This window comes from Nanorana parkeri, unplaced genomic scaffold (assembly GCF_000935625.1).
Source record: "Nanorana parkeri isolate BGI_ZX_2015 unplaced genomic scaffold, ASM93562v1 scaffold535, whole genome shotgun sequence".
Taxonomy (NCBI): domain Eukaryota; kingdom Metazoa; phylum Chordata; class Amphibia; order Anura; family Dicroglossidae; genus Nanorana; species Nanorana parkeri.
In genome coordinates, this window is record NW_017306803.1 from 349,215 (window position 1) to 369,296 (window position 20,082).

The window sequence follows — 20,082 nt, forward strand, 5'->3', positions numbered from 1 at the left end:
GTATAAATATAACAAAAAGTACTATAATTTAATGAATTGTGACAGGCAGCCTCTGGTGGACCCGGGCTCAATGGGCCAATGGGGCCTAGGCCCAGTACAGAAGTACTGCCTGTACCCCCCTATCAGCAGCCCTGGCTATCATAACTGCTCACATGCTTTTCATTTGTTTAATTTATACAAACCAACACCCAAATGCCCCTGAAATACAGCATCTATTGAAACATTTTAAATTAAGCTGGAAAAATAACTCTTAATAGCGCATGTTACAGAGATGCCTTTAACATACATTTGCAAATGTGTGGAGCATATGTTTTATCTTTGGACATGGTGGGAAGAACTAAAGTGACTATAAAGCCATGAGAGGCGAATGATCAAAACCCCAGTCAAGTGTTTTTTGCTGTTATTGTTTTCTGCTGCCTGTCCAATTGGGGAGTATTTCCTTAATTTCCTTCCTGACAAAACAGGAAGTGAGAGGAAATATCTCCAAAGTAATGGAAGTCCTCCCCTTACAGTTGTCTCCTGAAAAATTGTCCCCATTGGAAAATTTCCCCTCTAATTTTGTTCTGGTGACAACTCAATTTTTCTATTATCCCTTTCAATTCCAGTGACCATGATCAATAGTTCATATAGATAAGATGAACCTGTCCAGTGGGGACATGAATGACAATCCAATAACCTGATCAGAGGTTCCAATCCTTCTCCACTGTTTTCAGGATTAATGTTATATTAATATATATTTTAAATATACTCGATATACACTCTAAAATGTCTGCCAAGTTTTATTTCTGTCTGTGACTCCTTTGGGGAGACACTAGGCCAAATAATAAAAGTGTGGTTATTATGAGGAATGGCACGCACAGAGAGCAAAAACATTCACCATATTAAAAACATTCACATTCATCATTGTAACCGCTTCTCAATCTTCTAAAATGTTATTTTTTATCTTTGTCCCTGTTGGAGAGATTTCACATAACTTCCTGTAGAGATGTAATGTAATGGTGGGCATGTGCCAGACTGCATGCTCTGCATGTGTACCGCCTGTGGGGCACCAGGCATTTCTTCACGTGTTCCATTAACCCATCACTGCCTGGCCGCCTCTGTAGTTACTCAGATCCCCTGGGATGCTATAAACACGGGGCTCTCAAGATACTCAAGGCCTCGGGTGGAAGCACTGCACCTCACCCCTTAGTTGCAAAGCCCATCTCTGAGAGACACGCATACTGGCCTAACCAGTATATACCAGTGGTCTCACACATGCACTCCTCAGGTGTTAACGCAGCAATCCAGCCCACGCAAGTTCATTCCCAGGAGAAGCACCCATCTTGAAGTTAGGAGAAGGACTAGTTCACACATAGAGCCTTTTCAATGCTTTACTTAATGTTCTTCTGTGCAATATCTTACATGCTTCAGTCATCCACATTCAGGTAACGGCACAATCCTTTATGGAACACACACCAGCTATCAACGAGAGATGAGAGTTGTGGAGGTGAAGCCCAGAGCCATGGAGGGGTTGCCCCAAGTCTGGCATCCTTACATAGGCGTGCGAGAAGTCCCTTTAAAAGTCTTGCTCCTGTCTCCCATGCTTCCCATGCTTCAAAACAGAAATATTCAGCTTCCACATCTTGGTGTGCCTGGTCATATGTCTTCCCATGGACCAGTCTCCACACACTCACTCTCCTCCTTGTTAATGGTGGCTCCCCACCAAAACTATCTATATATATCCCTCAGCCCTGTACCATAGAGCCCCTCTCTTTGAGGGCAGAGCTGACATTTGACTCCTACAGTGACTCCTGGAGTCATAAAGACTTCACTCTTATTCTTAAACTACACCTCTTTTAATCCTACCCTAAACTGATAGGAAGTAAGGGGAAATCTCCCCAACAGGCAGAGGCGCATCTAACGCAAGGCAAACGGCTGACAGGTTACACAAAATGTCTTAAATAGAAAGGGGTGGGGCAAATTTAAAGTAGGGGGGTGCCCGAGTTTAGCCTTACCTAGGGCAGCACAAAACCAGAATACACCACTAGCAAGAGGAACCCAGACAGCAAAAAAAACAGAGGCTCTTTGACTCTTGCCCACTACTTCCAAAATGATGAAAACACTTTGCTGGAGACTGGAGTTGAGCTTTAAATTAGAGCTGTATCACAAAGATTCTGTATGTCACATAGCAGGGCTGTGGAATATTATAAACCCCGCTTGCTTCTAATAATAGTTTTTAATCAACTGTTTTTGTGAAGTCTGGAGAATGTAAAATTTACAAGGAAGGATCAGTTTATGTGAAAGCATAGTTGAGTTTCCCTTTCATATGGCCATAGCATTTATATAGCAAAGTATGCAAAGGAAATTCAGAATGGTGTATTTAGGTGTCACTAGTTATGAGGCTCACAATGTTTTATAATACATTCCAAAACATAAGGGGAGACTGTATAACATTATTGCTGCACCAAAGTAACACAGCTGTGCGCTACAGGGCCAAATGGAAGTCACCACCATAAAGGATGTTTGCCCATGCACAGATAAAAAGTTACTATGACCATCTGGACTGCAACATATCAGCTCCAGTAATTCTGGCCATGTTAGCACACGCTGCTCATCAACGATAGTTATAATAATACTGCAGCCACAGTGTTACATTGTCTTTAGACCTGTTTAGGACTTGATGCCATCTTCCAATAGCCCAATGAATTTACAGTCTAAGGTCCCTATCTCATATATACACATACTAAGGCCAATTTAGAAAGGAGCTAAGTAACCTACCAGTATCATGTGCGAAAGATGACACTGCTCCTTCCCAGTATTTACAAATTGCCCAGTGTAGAGATAGATCAGGTGCTAACTCATAGAGCCCGTCCACACTCCCAATGTATTCAGTCTGCAAGTCCCAAAGTGCCACACTCTGATGCCATGGCTCCAGTGTAACCACCTTTAATTACTCCAGCAAGATACCTCTCCACATGTCCCTCTCAACATGTTTCACCACAAACAGGCTTAATCATAAAGAACCTCTATGATTTAGCTCATTTGTGGTGAAACATGTTGGAGGGGAGCAGCAGACCTTGAGAGGGACTAAACAGAATCTTGCCAAAGTCAATAAAGTTGTTTTTATTGAAATTATGGCATCAGGGTATGGCTCTTTAGAATTTGTAGACTAGCCTACCAGCATGTCTTTGGAATGTAGTAGGAACCACAAGCACAGGAAGCACATGCAAACACCATGCCAATAGTGTCCATGGCAAACCAGGATTCAAACCAGGATGTCAGTGCTGCAAGACAGAAATGCTAACCACTGAGCAATGTCTGCCATGTGGCAACAGCCTCTCTATTTACATGGAGTAAATGTTGCAGTGTTAAAGGCTGTGACCAATGTCACATCTTTCTGCCTTTAAGAAACGTCGGCTTTTTTTATTATTGTGACATAATTGTCCATTAAAAAGGACATATCCATTTAAATCATTTGAGTGCTGGTGACCTGTCTCTTCATTTTGTACTTTGCACGGTGCCCTCCGTGGTAGTTACTACAAGCACCATCGTTTTTACTGGCGGGATTGCTGTAAGGTGTGCGGAGAGCACCTTCATCAACTGAAACTTAAAGATAATAAAGACACTTAAATGTAAGGAATGAGTACCAACGGGCTGTCCCCATCTCCTGCATGTTGCTAATATGCATTGTGCTTGGACACCGACCAAGTCACTATCATTTTCTTGATCCCAGTCTTTACCGTACTAACCTTTAACAAGAAATGAGGAACATGAGTAAAATCTTCCATATGTCATAGTTGCCAAGTTGCTGCAGTGTCCATGTTTTTCAGTCTTTCCCTTCAGATCCAGGACATTGTGCAGAGTGGTAGTAGGGTGCTGGCAGGCACTGCAGTTATGGTGGCACTGTCAGATGGAGTGATCTCCTGTCTGGCATTGACTGTAAAATCCTGGCCATAGGGAAGGGGAGAGGCAGAACAGTTCCATGGGAGCATGTGATCAGGTAAGTAACCCTGAAAAATAGAACTTATTCTTGTTCACACTGACACCAACAATACTGGGTTTATATTGTTCCCCCTGATAATATGGGGTTTATTTTAGTCACACCAACACCAATGATATGTTTTTTGGTACCACTGACACCATGGATATGAGGTTTATTTTAATCTCACTGACACCATGGGTATGGGGTTTATTTTGGTGCCACTGACACCAACCATGGGGCCTTTTTTCTTCCACTGACACAAAAGATGGGATTTTTATAATTTCGTTGACACCAACATTGAGAGTTGCTTACTCCCATTGACACTAATATGGGGCTTATATTTCTTCCCACTGACTCAAAGGATGGGACTTTGTTTTGTAACTTTCCCTGACACCAAATATGGGGCATATTTTATTTCCACTGACACCACCGATAGGTCTTATTTTATTCTGGCTTTCTCTACATTGAACCCTAGGCCCTATTTTTCCTAAAGCATAGTAAAGCATAATGGAAAAGGCACGATACTACAAGCCACATGCATCAAAGCGACACCTGTTTTATTGGCCACCCCCTCATGTGTCTGGTGGGACATTTTTCTTCTTGGACCCTTCAGGGTGTCCATCCTAATTGTTTCCAAATGTTGGCAATTATGACACATGGACAACAAGACATTACATGCAAGATAAATGTCAGTGCAATGTAAAGAGTAGAAATAGAAAATCTACCATACAGCCACCACATTCTGCCCAGCGAGGGGAAGTCGCTCAACACAGCATACAAGACCTACAAGAGGATCACTGTAATACACTGCAGTAGCTGAGGCCAAAACAGTTTTTTACAGGATCCCTGTGGCCACTTTAGGTATAAAATATATACTTACATTGTAATTTTCTTGCCTTTTGTCATTTTAGGAGTTCTTGGAGTATTAATACTTTTTACATTTTTAGGGAATACAATAGCAAAGAAAATGGTTCTATTTACTATATTATCAACTTAACTGACAGCCTTTTTTATTTTCTATTGCATACTAGAAAAATGACAGTTGTGTTTAAATTGATTAAATTGTTTTCATTGAGCCCAGCATAACTGAAAGCAATATGCCCTACACATGTCTAATGCCTGGGTCTGCTATGGCATTGTAAACAGTAGGTATAGATTGTAGCCTGGTCAGTAGAAGCTGTAGTATTTGCTGACCTGACTATGCTAGCCTGGATAAAAAAAAAGTGGGGCAGGGTTCCATTTTATTCCCAGGTTGACCCTGCCAAGTTATTTCAATGTCATTGAAGGAAGATTAAATAATAGTCCAACATTTCCTCCTAAGAGGCAGAGCCATCAGTAAATACATTTGTATCAGGCATTGCTACTAAGATACAATATTTGCAGGAATATATATGTATATGTAAGCTACCACTTGCCGACTATGTCTTCTATACATTCATGCACCAGGAACAAGTATGCGACAAGTGAAGGAATTTTCAGGGAAGAGGTCAGCAACTGCAACTCAAACCTTTTTCTCAGCACAGGTTTATTCTAACTATTGATACAACTAATCGTTATTAATGTTTACCACCGCTTAGCTTAGTCAGATATACATAGGTGTATAATGTATTGTTCCAAAAATAATGGATGAAGATAACTGATTACTTTGCTTTATACACTGACATAGCTCACTGTCATACCGCAATGTCGTATTACTGCAAAAGCAACACTTTTTTTATGACATACAATGTATTAATTTTTTTATTTTATTTTTTATTTTGAGCTTGATATCTTTTTACTTTCGTTGTAAACCTATCGCTGCATAGATACCATAATTCCGATAATCGATAAAATGTTTTCTGATTTATTCCTGTCATGTTTTACTTCTTTACCTTCGTTCATATAAACAAATATATTTTAAGTAAAATAGAGGCTTGAAACAATATAACTGTTCTCTGTGAAGACCACAAGGGCCATTCACTTTTCAGGCAAAGAGGATATTTGATCAAGTGAGCATAGTGCCAAATCATAATGGAATCTGCATCTATCTTTACTTAATGTTCTGTGTCTTACAGACAATTCACATGTGTTGATGCTTTCCATGCAACTGTGTGAACAGTTTCCGTTTTCACATGGAATTATTTCAACTTTTCAATGGCTTGCTTGATTTGTTGTGTGTTTGCTCAACAGAACAGAGATGAAAGATTCCACCACTGAACATTCTCTCTTTAGTCAAACAAACAGATAGACATGCTTGTATCCTATACACAGGACTGTGTTTTCCATGAGGCACTCACGGTCCAGTGCCTAGAGCAGCAAAGTTAGTAAAGGTCAGCGCTAAATTGTGTGATAACTTTTTTCTTATTTTGCTTTCCTCTTCTAACCACCACTGGATGTTTGTGACTAAATTCATCAAGAGGGTAGGGTGATGGGTATGCAGAGGATATGGCGAAGAGACAGAAATTATTTTTTTTATAGTTCTGGAAACATTAAACATCTTTGTCTTCTTCATTTAAGTTTGTCCTGGGCAGCATGATGCATAACTACACCCCTGCTTATATGCCTGCCTCCCTATGTAGACAGCAAATCACTCCTTGCTTTACTATAATATTAAAAGAGAACTAAAGCCAAACTTTTTTCTGGCTTTAGTTCTCTTTTGGGTCACAGGAGTACATTTACTAATGTACTCCTGTGACCCAAAGTCAGCATCTAGCAGCCTACTGTCCGCTATTTGCTGACAATGCAGAGCTACACTGCAGCCGGAAAAGACCCGGCATTCTAGAGCCAGAGCCAGCTGTGTCCCTCCCCCTCCCCTGTCTGTCCCTCCAATGAGCGCTGGAGGGAGGGCTAACAGAGAGGGGAGGGGGGAATCTCTGCGGGGAGCGGTGACTGGCAATCAGAAGACTGTGAACTGAACGATCAGTGGTTCGTGATCACTCAGTTCTCGATCTATGGACCTGGCATGTGATACCTGCCGTGTCACATGCCGGCTCTAAGTATTGGAAGTAGGGATGTCCCGATACCGATGCTAGCATCGGAATCGGGCCCGATACAGGGCATTTTGACAAGTACTTGTACTTGTCAAAATGCCCTGTATCGGGCCCGATTCCGATGCTAGCATCGGAATCGGGCCCGATACAGGGCATTTTGACAAGTACTTGTACTTGTCAAAATGCCCTGTATCGGGCCCGATTCCGATGCTAGCATCGGAATCGGGCCCGATACAGGGCATTTTGACAAGTACTTGTACTTGTCAAAATGCCCTGTATCGGGCCCGATTCCGATGCTAGCATCGGAATCGGGCCCGATACAGGGCATTTTGACAAGTACTTGTACTTGTCAAAATGCCCTGTATCGGGCCCGATTCCGATGCTAGCATCGGAATCGGGCCCGATACAGGGCATTTTGACAAGTACTTGTACTTGTCAAAATGCCCTGTATCGGGCCCGATTCCGATGCTAGCATCGGAATCGGGCCCGATACAGGGCATTTTGACAAGTACTTGTACTTGTCAAAATGCCCTGTATCGGGCCCGATTCCGATGCTAGCATCGGAATCGGGCCCGATACAGGGCATTTTGACAAGTACTTGTACTTGTCAAAATGCCCTGTATCGGGCCCGATTCCGATGCTAGCATCGGAATCGGGCCCGATACAGGGCATTTTGACAAGTACTTGTACTTGTCAAAATGCCCTGTATCGGGCCCGATTCCGATGCTAGCATCGGAATCGGGCCCGATACAGGGCATTTTGACAAGTACTTGTACTTGTCAAAATGCCCTGTATCGGGCCCGATTCCGATGCTAGCATCGGAATCGGGCCCGATACAGGGCATTTTGACAAGTACTTGTACTTGTCAAAATGCCCTGTATCGGGCCCGATTCCGATGCTAGCATCGGAATCGGGCCCGATACAGGGCATTTTGACAAGTACTTGTACTTGTCAAAATGCCCTGTATCGGGCCCGATTCCGATGCTAGCATCGGAATCGGGCCCGATACAGGGCATTTTGACAAGTACTTGTACTTGTCAAAATGCCCTGTATCGGGCCCGATTCCGATGCTAGCATCGGAATCGGGCCCGATACAGGGCATTTTGACAAGTACTTGTACTTGTCAAAATGCCCTGTATCGGGCCCGATTCCGATGCTAGCATCGGAATCGGGCCCGATACAGGGCATTTTGACAAGTACTTGTACTTGTCAAAATGCCCTGTATCGGGCCCGATTCCGATGCTAGCATCGGAATCGGGCCCGATACAGGGCATTTTGACAAGTACTTGTACTTGTCAAAATGCCCTGTATCGGGCCCGATTCCGATGCTAGCATCGGTATCGGGACATCCCTACATTTTACTCTCCCAATACTTCTCCTTTAAGAAAATTATCAACATCCTAATAACCATTTTCCCTGAGAAATGTCTGCTGAGGTTTTGCAGATCCCAATTCTGATCATTTGATTGATTATAATGTAACTGGGTTTGCAACAGCATCAATATTTCAGCACAAGCAGGCTGTTAAAGCTGTTTCTACAACACAAAGATTTACATCTCTGTGTTGTGTTAACAGGCATTGCAATAATGTAGCCTAGTCATTTGAATGGGCATCCAAACACACTAAAATGCACCAAAAAGGTGCATGCACTATTTTAAAAAACACAGTGCATCACAATGCATGGTAGCACTTTATTGTGCCTTGTGATGTGCTGCATTGCACATCACAAGGCACAATAAAGTGCTACCATGCATTGTTGGGGTGCCATTCAGAATGAATGACACTGCGGTGCACCAACACTCATAGCGTGCGTTACCACACTGTATGAAACTGTCCTCAAGGTGAAATATAGCTGGCAAGGAGACTATGCTGACCAACCTCCCCATTTTGCCCCAAAACTCAGAACTAGTAGTGAGTGAAACCGTTTAATTGAATGCTTTTTTTTCTAGTGAATTTGGTGAGTTCACAGTAAATCAGATATTCACAATTCATTACTGATACTGTTTACCTTACTTATTGCAGGGTATGCTGAGGCTACCTTTCCCACCAGTACTCCCTTTCTTCCAAGGTATGGGTCCCTAATTATCCTCCAGCAAATGGGCTAATATGTAATATTGTATTATTGGATGGATAGGAGGACATGGAGTGCAACATTATTAATTCACCCCACTAGTGGTCAGGCAAATCTGAACCAGTGAGCTTTGCACCCTTCAACATAGGTTTACCTTCCCTCTTAACGTGTGCTAGAAGGGGAATTTTTTCCTTAAACAGATAGTGTAATTTGGACTTTACAATGTCTTTTTGTGCCCATAAGGTCATGTACTACACCATCATCAGAAAGATGTCCATGTCCATGTAAAAATAAGGACCTCATAGGGTCCAAATAAGGGCATCTGTGTCATGATGACTTTGCACACCCAAGTTAATCCACTAATCCAATGGCAATTCTTTTCCAAATAAATGGATGCTCCCTTGAAGGCTTTCAATATCTCTGATGTCCGAAGCACAAACAGCAAACTTGGTGGCACAGTGTATTGCACACTGGAACACAACTACTTTTTCCCTTTTTTTTTTTGCATAAACCTGTTCTTGACTTGAAAACAGGAAACTAAATCAGTCACAACAATAATCACAAGAACACTACATGTGTATTAACTCCCAGATATTTTGCTTTTAGATAGTATTTTACTACTGTAATTTTTTTTTTTTAAGGAACCTAGAATGCTACAGCAGTCCAAAAATACCATCAGCATTTAACGATGACAATGCAATCTTTCAAAAAAAAAGGCCTTTAGCTGTTTCTTTCTACAGGTGACAAATTGATCATGTCTAGTTGTATCTTCTTTTCTCTACAATTATACTTAGTATGTTCTGTAATATCCAACTACTCTGCGAAATGTCTTCAACTTCTACTAATATATAACTAAAGTGATTACTAATTTTTTTTTTGTTATCATGAATATATCTCAGCTTATTATTTGCTGTACTGTGAGATACAAAGTTGGAATGATTCTTTATAAAGTATGAGTCTTCTTCAGACCCCTCCCCACCCCAGTCACAAGCATACTAGCCTGTGTCTGATCACCGCAGATGAGCTACGGGGAAGAGAAAATGACGTATACTGTGAATGAATGTGCAGATTTTACTTGAAATGCATGCAGTGGCAAAAAGGAAAAAATAAAAAAATTCAAGAGAAATCAACATGACTTGCTATCATTTTTTTTCTCCAACAACCTTGTGTTTAACCTTGACTGGTAATGCTATCTTTGGAGCAGCATCATGCGCTTGGAAGGATAAGACTATGCAGAGCAAATGTTTTCAATAGTCTCTTCGACAGGGACACACACATAAAATAAGTCAGATGCCCGCAGTCCAGGACAAAGGAGAAACAGACTCATTCATGTTTTAAGAATAATCAGTTTCTTGTGTTTTCTTTAAACTGATGCAAAGGTAGTTTTCTTGGTGGTGAAAATATCCACTGCAGCTGAGATGCTGTGGAGAACAGAGATGGAAATTTTCACATCGACCTCAGACATGTCTCCATTTATTGCTGATTTAGTCTAAAATTTCATCTGTTGCCGACCCTCCTCTTACTGTGTTGAGGGGAAACCAAATCTCAAACTAAACACACAAATGAAAAAGAAAAAAACTTGGCAACTCAGGGTCATTGGAAAGCTGCTCAAGCAGAATTTGTTGATGTAACTGAGGGACAAACAACATCTGAATTAGAATGGAAAATTCCCATTTCTTCATATGTTTCTTTGCTTTCACAGTGACCCATTTTCATGCCTAAACCATTTCCTGGAGGGTTAGGTGCCTAGTGCCAGCGCCTCTGTCTTGGGTTGTCAGGAGGATTGCATGAGGCCGGTGAGGCGTTTAGACGTCAATGACTTCCCCTGTGGAACACAAACAGGAAAAAAAGAAATTGTAAGTTCTTGTTGGATATTTGTATTAAAAGGCAAAAATAAAAAATGATGAACATATATAGTACCTTAAAGAAGGTACTATAAAAATAAAGATAATGTGCAGAATCCATTACAACCATATTTTCTACAACAACAACAACATAATTGTTAATTGGTTGCTATGGGTTACTATAGTTTGCACTTTTTTGCTGCATTTAATAAAGTTACCTGATGCAAACCAAGATATTTTTTGCAATAAAGGTCATACTTCTTACTCTACAGGTGACAAAACAGCAATCTGTTTGTACTCAAATACTAGAAATAATGGAATGTAGACCAGGAAGATGATACACTTGATGAACTTCGATAATCATTGTAGATGAAGAAGACCAAAAACACTAGTAACACAGCAATTAGCAATCTTTAGAAAGTTTAGTAGACAAGCATTTTGTCAAGAAATACAGCATCATACATAAAACTTGTATAATTGTACACATATACATTAATTCTGTATGTAGTATCCTGTGCTACTTTCCACAGTATTTGTCAATGTCTGACAGAAAGTAAGAGTAGCTTATTACATTTCCTCATAGTTACCTTACCGGCATTCACCTACCCTTCCTACATGAGCGTCTAAACCCTTGGTTCTCAACTGGAGGGTTGTGACCCAAAAAGTGCGTCGGACCCCGTGTTCAGTGGGTCGTCGCATGCCTTCCACTTTTCTAGGTGAAAGGCTCCTCTTCCTCCCCCTAAAGCAGCACTGTCAGTTCTTGTGCCCAGCAACTATTCAAAATATACTGCCCGGTGCCAAGTGTCAGCTTAAGGTGGGATGGAGATATAGCCACGAGGGAGCCCCATCCATACGTGCATTGCTTACAGCTTCCTCACGTGCTCTATAAAGGTGCCTGGACCTGAGTGACATCACATTCTGGCTCCTGGCACCTCTACAGCCTGCGCATAGGAGCTGTGCAAACAATGCACATATAGATGGAGCTCCGTCACAACACAGCGGCCCGTAATTGGACCCCAGGTTGAGGATCCACTCCAATTCTCGTAAGGTAGGGAGAATGGGTGGACCTTAAAAAAAATAAGAAAATAGTTGTATGTATGTGTGTGTGAGACCATCTGTGAGTGTGTGAGATTGTGTATGTATGTCAGTGTTTTTGAGGGCCCATTCACACAAGTACAGTTCGTTAATTGCATAGTGCTGTGCGATGAACGCACTGTACCACGCGATTGCTCCTACCGCCATTCATTTGAATGGTACCTCAAATGCACCTTCCACCCACAGTTTGTATGCCCGCACCGGAACGAGCGGTACCCTAATGCCTTGCGGTCCATTGCAGTGCGACTTGGGTCGCGACTTAATAACCAAGGACAAATGTGGGTCCTAAGGTGACACAGGTTGAGAACCACTGGTCTAAACTATCCCCAAATACTACTAACTTGTCCTGATTTCTACCCAGTAGTAGCACACTCCTCTGTCCCTTCACCCATACAATATCACACAATGATTCTATTCCCAGAGCACATTTGAGCTGAAATTAACACTTGCCAGTTAGGAATAAATCAGATGTTACCTAGTGTAAACAAACACAGACAAAGTTACAAGCAATCACAATGGAGACCCCATTAGGAGTCCCACTATTTTTTTCATGTACACAGACTTGGACTATAATTGCGATAACAACATAGTATACTGTATAGTGGCATTTTTACCTTAATATGCTAAAGAGAACCTGTTCTTAAAGGGAATGTAGTTGTTTTGTACATATATTCATTGTTTTTTAAGAAAAATACTAAACAAAGATAATTTTTAGAATTTTCTTCTTTTTTTGCCAAGAAAATATAAATCCTTACATTTTTACATTTTCTATTATCCTTTTGAGTTTGCAGGTGGAACTTTAGGCTCATTTAAATATTTCTTCTATCTCCTTTACTGTAGAAATCCTGTTGTTTACAGAGCTTAGTAGCTAATGCTGAGATTTGCACATAGAAGTGAATCCCCAGAACAGTGACTTATCCTCCACACTGCCAGCTTGCCAGCTGTCAACGAGAAACAGCAGTGGCTGAAAAGAGATAACTACTGCTATGCATGTTTCACTACAAAAAATGCTTTGGGAAATTTTTATTAGAAATAAATGTTGATTTCTAATATTTTAATATATATATATAATATAGATCTATATATATATATATATATATTCAGTTTAAAATGTATAAATAGACCCCAAACCATTACAATTTCACTTTACCACCAATTATGTACAAAGAGAGTCCACTATAACTAGGCAATGTAAACTGCTGGTTGGAATGTTTATAAACTACACTGGAATTACTGAAATTGTAGGTATTTAACTTTTCAGTATTTTTTTCATTTAAATCATTTGCATTCTTAGGGCTTAACAAAATAACTAAATGGATCAAAAGTGGAGTTGGGGCGAATAGCATAATTGCTATCTCCATAGTGTGAACCATTTCATCCTGACTGGGGATGTAAAGAACACATACAGTTCTTGCATTCACAAATGGGTTTGATTGTGGACTAGATCCTTTTTTTTACTCATGCACTGGCTTTTCTGTTCCACAGTCCAGGGAGAATTAATAAGTAAAAAAAAAGAATGGTTAAACCATTACTTTTTCCTTTCAACTGTTTTCTTTTTAATAACAATCATTTAGAGACTGGATGAAAGTGTAGTATAACATATTTGGAGCAAATTTTTAAAAGGTCAATAGACCAAAAAGAGTTTGTCCATGACCGAGTGCCAGACTTTTTAGAGAGGATGACACCAAAATGACTGTCAGTCATTTTAGTGTCACCCCCTCCAATGGTGTCACCCGGGTGCGGGTCGCACCCGCCGCACCCCCCTTTTGACGCCACTGCTCTCCTCCTCTCCCCTCTGATGATGTGGACTGCGCATGCGCCCGCCATCACTTCCTTCTTCACAGCATTCGGGAGGCGGGACTTCTGCTGCCGGGAGCAAGTGGCGCTGACACAGGTGAGTTTGTTGGTGTTTGCATTTTATTCTAACAAAATTTTTTTGGCATATATCTGTTAGTAAACAGTAGATATATGCCCCAACATACAAAAAAAAAGTTGCCAAAGTCCATTCACTTGTAAGTACAGTAGAAAATCTTTAAAGCCCATCTCTGTGCACAATCTTTGCTTATATTCTGGAAAGAGTGGGGAAGAATTAGAACCTATGTCTGACTATGTCCCCATTGGAAGAATGTTCCCTTACTTACTGTCCTATTGATAGTTACCACCTGGATAAAAAGTCTGAAAAGGAAGTGAAATTTGTCCAACAGTAAAACAGACAGCCCCACCCCTGGCCCCCAAAAAACACTTTTTGTTTGATGGAGTAGTTTTACAAATAAAAAAAATGAAAAAGAACAAGAAAACTATTAGTCTTTTAAGATACATGCTGGACAACATACCTACTATCTTTAAAGTAAGATAAGATAAGCAAAAAACAAAACACAGAGCGCAACCTCTAAGTGTAATACTATTTATTCAATGTAATTTAACCCCTTCGTGACTGACGACGTACAGTGTACGTCGCCAGCATCGGGGCAGTTTAATGGGCTGGCGCGTTTCCGGGGCCATGCCTCCCTCTTCGGAGCCACAGCTAGCACAGTGTTTGAGTGGACATTAAGATGGAAAACCAGCCAATCATGATTAAGCTGTTTCCATAATATGGCAAATAACGATTGATCAAGACAGGAACTTATCAAGGAAAGCACAGCTCCCTGTCAGTGCAAGGCATACAGCTCCAGCCAGAGCTGCAAGTGTTTGCTAATCAATGTATGCATGTCAATGTGACAAACACTCACAGCTTCGTTCTTAGGCAAATTTACTGCAGTCATAGGGGAACATTTTAAGCACTGTGTATCATACTTTTTGTGAGTACATTGATCACTTTTAAATTACATTGAATAAATAGTATTACACTTAGAGGTGGTGCTCTGTGTTGTGTTTTTTGCTTTTATGTGTGATGGGCATCCCCAATCCCAGTGAGGAGCAGCCCCTAATGGTATAGTAATCTGACATTGTTGGAGGATCGCAGAGGCTCCAAGAGTACAGATATCAAGAATTTTGTCTTTTATTAAGATAAGATAAGAAGATAGAAAGAACAGATTTCAGATGTTAGAAATAATTCATAGAGAATCAGAGAAATTAGAGAAAAAACACAAATAAAGACAAAGAAATCAAATAGGTGACAGAAGATACAGTGAAAATTGCACAAACAAGAATAGAAGCTAAAATCAAGAAAGATAAAATCTTGTAAAAGGACTGAACGTGAATTCCAGAGGGATGGCAGGAAGGATAAGGACCAATGTTACAACATAATTTGTAAAGACAATAAAGATGTGAGAAAATAAGGATCACTTGTTATCTAGAATATCCGTGAAATAAAAAATAAATATCAGCCTTCAGTATGTATGTTTAAAGAAATCAATACTAATGAAACTGAGATCAACTGAAGATGGAAGGAATAGAAAACCTTTATAAAAAAGACATCAATAACCAAAACACTTTTCTCAAGACCAGCTACACGGAAGAGCCTTTAGTAAACAAAGATTAAGTCAAACTGGCACTAAGGAAGGCCACAGGAATCGATGACATTGAATTCGAATCATTGCAAGCAACTGGAGAAAAATCAAAGTCCTAACAAACTTATACCAACAAGTTTGGAAAACCACTAAAGAGAATTATCAGGGCTAAATTGGGCACCACATTTCCCTTATTTCCCTCTATCCTGCTACTAGGTATTGTGGAGCCGCTTATTGAATGCTCTGCGTTACGCTCTCTGCTTCAGCCTTGGTGTTTGTATGCATGTGAAGCCATATCACTGTATTGGAAAAGCCTCGTCTTCCTCCACTTCACGCCTTTGTTAATATAGTGGAAGGCGTGATTCCCAAATATAAATTGATTTATGAAACTAGAGCTTGCCCGAAAAAAAATTCCATAAGATCTGGGGTCCATGGCTGGGATCTTTGGCCTTCAATGGTTGAATTTGTTACTTGTTCTGTTTCTTATCCGTTCCCTTATGCTACTGGGCTGATTGTAAGTTATGGAGTGGGATGGTTGGTTGTGTGTGGTGTGTATGTGTGTACATTGTACTTTGCTGTCATGTTTTATTTCACACTTTTGTTATCTTCTGCAACCTGCGTGTTCCTCCGCTGTGGGTTCTCTTATTTTTGTTAATTGATAAAACTGCTTTACAAATAAACAAGAGAATGATCAGATTTAGAAAAGGCAGAGGAACTACATACATTTTTGGAGATGCATGCTGGAATACTGAAAAAGCCAGGGAGTACACAAATAAAGTCAACATGTCCTTCTCTGATAAAGCAGTCTTCAACTGTGTCATCTGTGTGAAATTATGGAATGTTCTCAGCACAATGGGTATACCTTAACATCTCATTGTTCTTATGAGGAACCTCTGCATTGAAAAAGAAGCCACAGACTGGTTCCAGATCGGCAAAGCTGTTAAACAAGGCGGAGTACACTCACCATACTTATTTAACGTATATGCTGAACATAGGATGGGAGAAGCAAGGTTAGAGGCAGAGGTTTAGGATTGATGAAAGAAGCATCAACAATCTTTAAAAAGCTGATGACTACAACACTAGCTGAAAATGTAAAGGTCTTCAAGAGTTTTATAAAGAAAGTTCAAGAACAAAGTGAAAAGATGGGACTTCAGCTAAATATAAAGAAAAATAAGGTTAAGGCAACAGAAAAGAGAACTTATTTAATGGTAAAGAAATAGAACTGGGAGACAGCTTCTGCCTACCCCCACACTGCAAGGGTCAAGTGCCCATTTGTCTAGGGAGCTAAAATACCAGAGTTATACCCACCTGAACCATGATCCCAGCTGGCTCCCAAACGGGCTCCCTCAAACTGTTTCCTCCCTCCAATACACTGTATAGGGCGTGCTGACTCACTGGACCATAGACCGCTGGAGCGGAGGGGGAGCGAGGTTGGCCAGGTGATTATAACTCTGTTATTTTAGCTACCTAGACAAAATGAGCACCTAACCCTTGCAGTGCAGGTTAGCCCCACTGCAAGGGTTAAGATTTTATTTGCCTGGAGTTCTTCTTTAAGCATCTAAATGTGTCAACTTTACAGGTAAAATATGATTCAAAGGGATCACTGTATGGTTGTGAATATGTGTGTTTCTGCTGAGGGTTACTTTATTTGTGTGAGAGTGTGTGTTTGTTGGAGGGACCACTAAAAACACTGTTCATAAAGACTAGAATAAGAATTTGCTGTTTTTCCTACTTTTATATTGGCGTCAATCCTCTCTGAGGGAAATTAAGAACAAAAAAATAAAGGTAGGTTATAAAAATATATTGGTGTAACGAAGTGTACAGCGCTAAATGCCCTTCAGGAAATTAGATAACGGTAGGGATCAGATGATGTCACCTCCGTGTCAAGCAATCGTGAAAAAGTGTATATATAATAAATATTTGTGTAAAAACTTATAGTACGTTATAAAATGTGTCAACAGGTGTCATAAAAAGCGTGTCATACATGAACCTTATTAAATAAAGGTTCGAAAATAAGTAGAAATATGCACTTAGAATATAAAAAATGCACCCAAAGTTCTTAAAGCTCTCCGATCTTCAAAACAAAAAAGCCCAGAAGAATGAGAATACAAATCAAAATCAAAAGAAATGCCCAATATTGTGAAGTGTCCAACTAAAAAACGATAGAAGAAAAAAGCAGGCAGGTCCCCTATAGGGAATGCACTCACCAGATCCCTGATGGTCGAAAGCCTTTATTCTTATCCAATGGAGGCCTCCATTGGATAAGAATAAAGGCTTTCGACCATCAGGGATCTGGTGAGTGCATTCCCTATAGGGGACCTGCCTGCTTTTTTCTTCTATCGTTTTTTAGTTGGACACTTCACAATATTGGGCATTTCTTTTGATTTTGATTTGTATTCTCATTCTTCTGGGCTTTTTTGTTTTGAAGATCGGAGAGCTTTAAGAACTTTGGGTGCATTTTTTATATTATAAGTGCATATTTCTACTTATTTTCGAAAGAAAACACAGATTGTTTTATATTGTGATATTTTTATTTTTCACATATATGACACATGTTTATTTATTTATTTAATATTTTTTTCACATATATGACACATGTTCTTTGAAGATTTTTGTTTATTTATTTAATAAGGTTCATGTATGACACGCTTTTTATGACACCTGTTGACACATTTTATAACGTACTATAAGTTTTTACACAAATATTTATTATATATACACTTTTTCACGATTGCTTGACACGGAGGTGATATCATCTGATCCCTACCGTTATCTAATTTCCTGAAGGGCATTTAGCGCTGTACACTTCGTTACACCATTATTCTGTGGGCTTTTAGCCTGAGTTCAGCAGCTTTTTTCCTTTTTGGTTTTAGAAATTTTAGCTCCGGGGTCATATTAATATTAATTTTAAATTTTAATCCATCTTAATTTAGTTTTACTATTTCCATTAGCGCAAGTTAGTTTGGTTCACTATAAAAATATATTCTTACCATAAGAATTGAATTTTGAAAATGATTTTTAAAGAAAAAATTCTGTATCTTAGGAAAGAAGGAACCAGACTTAAAGTGGACTTTCATTTAAAATGTAATCATGGCTTCATTCTAATCCTCCCTTCTCCCTGTTCTCCCTCCCACATTTACAAGAATTTTGTTTTTAGGACCTTTTTCTGCAGGTACTTGCTCCCACTTCCTCATTCATTGCCTAGGTGAGGTGATGTACCTTCAGGCTGCCGCTGTCTGTAGTCTCCTGGGATACACGTCACACATCCCAGGAGGTTTGTATACCTGCACTCTTGTGCATGCACAATGGGGGCTGGCTATGGGTCATCAGGAAGTGATAGCCGGCTTCTGAATATAAGATAGTGGCATGGAAGAACAGAAGAGCCTGCAAAGAATCAGTTGCAAGACAGTGCTGGACTTCATGGACTGGTATGTGTTTTTAAAAGTTAGTAGCTACAGTATTTGTAGCTGGTGACCTTTAGTTTCCCTTGGGTTGGGTGGCGTTCGTCTTCAAGTACCACTGTTTGGAAACCATGCATGTGAATACAGGACATGGTCAGGTGCTTACTATAATCCTTATATGTGCCTCCATGCCGAGATGATTGCTTTTAAATCTTGGTAAAAGGTATACTGGCCTGTTTAAATATTACCATATAAATGTGACTTCTGACACTGTAGAATTCACAATGTTGCTTTTAACAAAGTGGCTCAGACAAAAAGTGTTATTACACAGCTTGAAGAAAACCAATCAGCTCTAGCTGAACAGTAAAATTGTGCAGGGCCTTCGGTGCTTGGTCAAAGTCTTGTACAGTACTGTATCTTTGTGTGCCCCACGTGCTGGTTCTAGGTCTTTCAAGATGCATATCTTCAGCAGATCAATTGACCTGTATAGCCATCTATCTTCATATAAGTACCAAATTCAAAGTCTGCTCCATGCTTTCAATCAACATCCTTTGTGTTATTCTGATACGTGTCTGGTACATGCCTACTGAAGGGCTGCTTCTCAGCTTTAATTTAATTTGCGTTCAAGGAAATTCATCTGACAGTTGGTTAACAGCACCAACCAGCCTGTTCTAAATCACTAATTGGTTGCTGACAGTCCTTTTTTTTTGGTTTTATAATTGTCTCTTGAAGAGGGCCACATCTACTGCTGATGACACAAAGAGGCTGATTTACAAAAGGATTTGAAAATGTTCACACAATAAATTGTAAGAATATTTACTTCAATGATTCAATCATGTACAGCTGAAATAAGTAAACAGGGATTTTCTGTTCGCATGATTGGGTAATGGAAGTGAAACTTCACGCATGTTATTGTATGAGCATTCGTAAATTCTTTAGTAAATCAGACAGATTACATATTTTAAATGAGATGTCTTTTCTTAGTAATAGACACTTAATATAAGGCTATGAATAAAATAGTAAATAGTGGATGAAGCAATTAAAAGTATTTCACCAATCCAGATAACCAGCCACTCTTGCTAATGATTCATGTATTACATTAATGACTTTTATTGTGCTTGCAAAGTTGTCCCTTTGGCTTTTTTTTTTTGTCAGGTAAGAAACTAATTTCCCTCAGATATCAATAGTGTCATTGTCAAAATATGCATCCACACTACCAAAATACCTCTCACAAATGGATTTAGAAAACCATCATAATCTCATACAGATATAACAAAATTTTATTTTCCTTAA

At 39.9% G+C, this 20,082-nt stretch overlaps 1 protein-coding gene across 2 annotated transcripts in view; it reads right to left on the reverse strand.

Annotated features, from left to right (window-relative positions):
• Positions 1-10,332: 10,332 nt before the first annotated feature.
• The window catches only part of LOC108791224 (regulator of G-protein signaling 6), a 267,130-nt gene continuing 257,380 nt past the window's right edge, over positions 10,333-20,082 (reverse strand). For both annotated transcript variants that reach the window (XM_018561640.1, XM_018561639.1), the window contains one exon: positions 10,333-10,825. In XM_018561640.1, the coding sequence (XP_018417142.1) occupies positions 10,775-10,825 (51 nt within the window). In that variant the 3' untranslated portion in view covers positions 10,333-10,774. The remainder of the gene's footprint in view (positions 10,826-20,082) is intronic.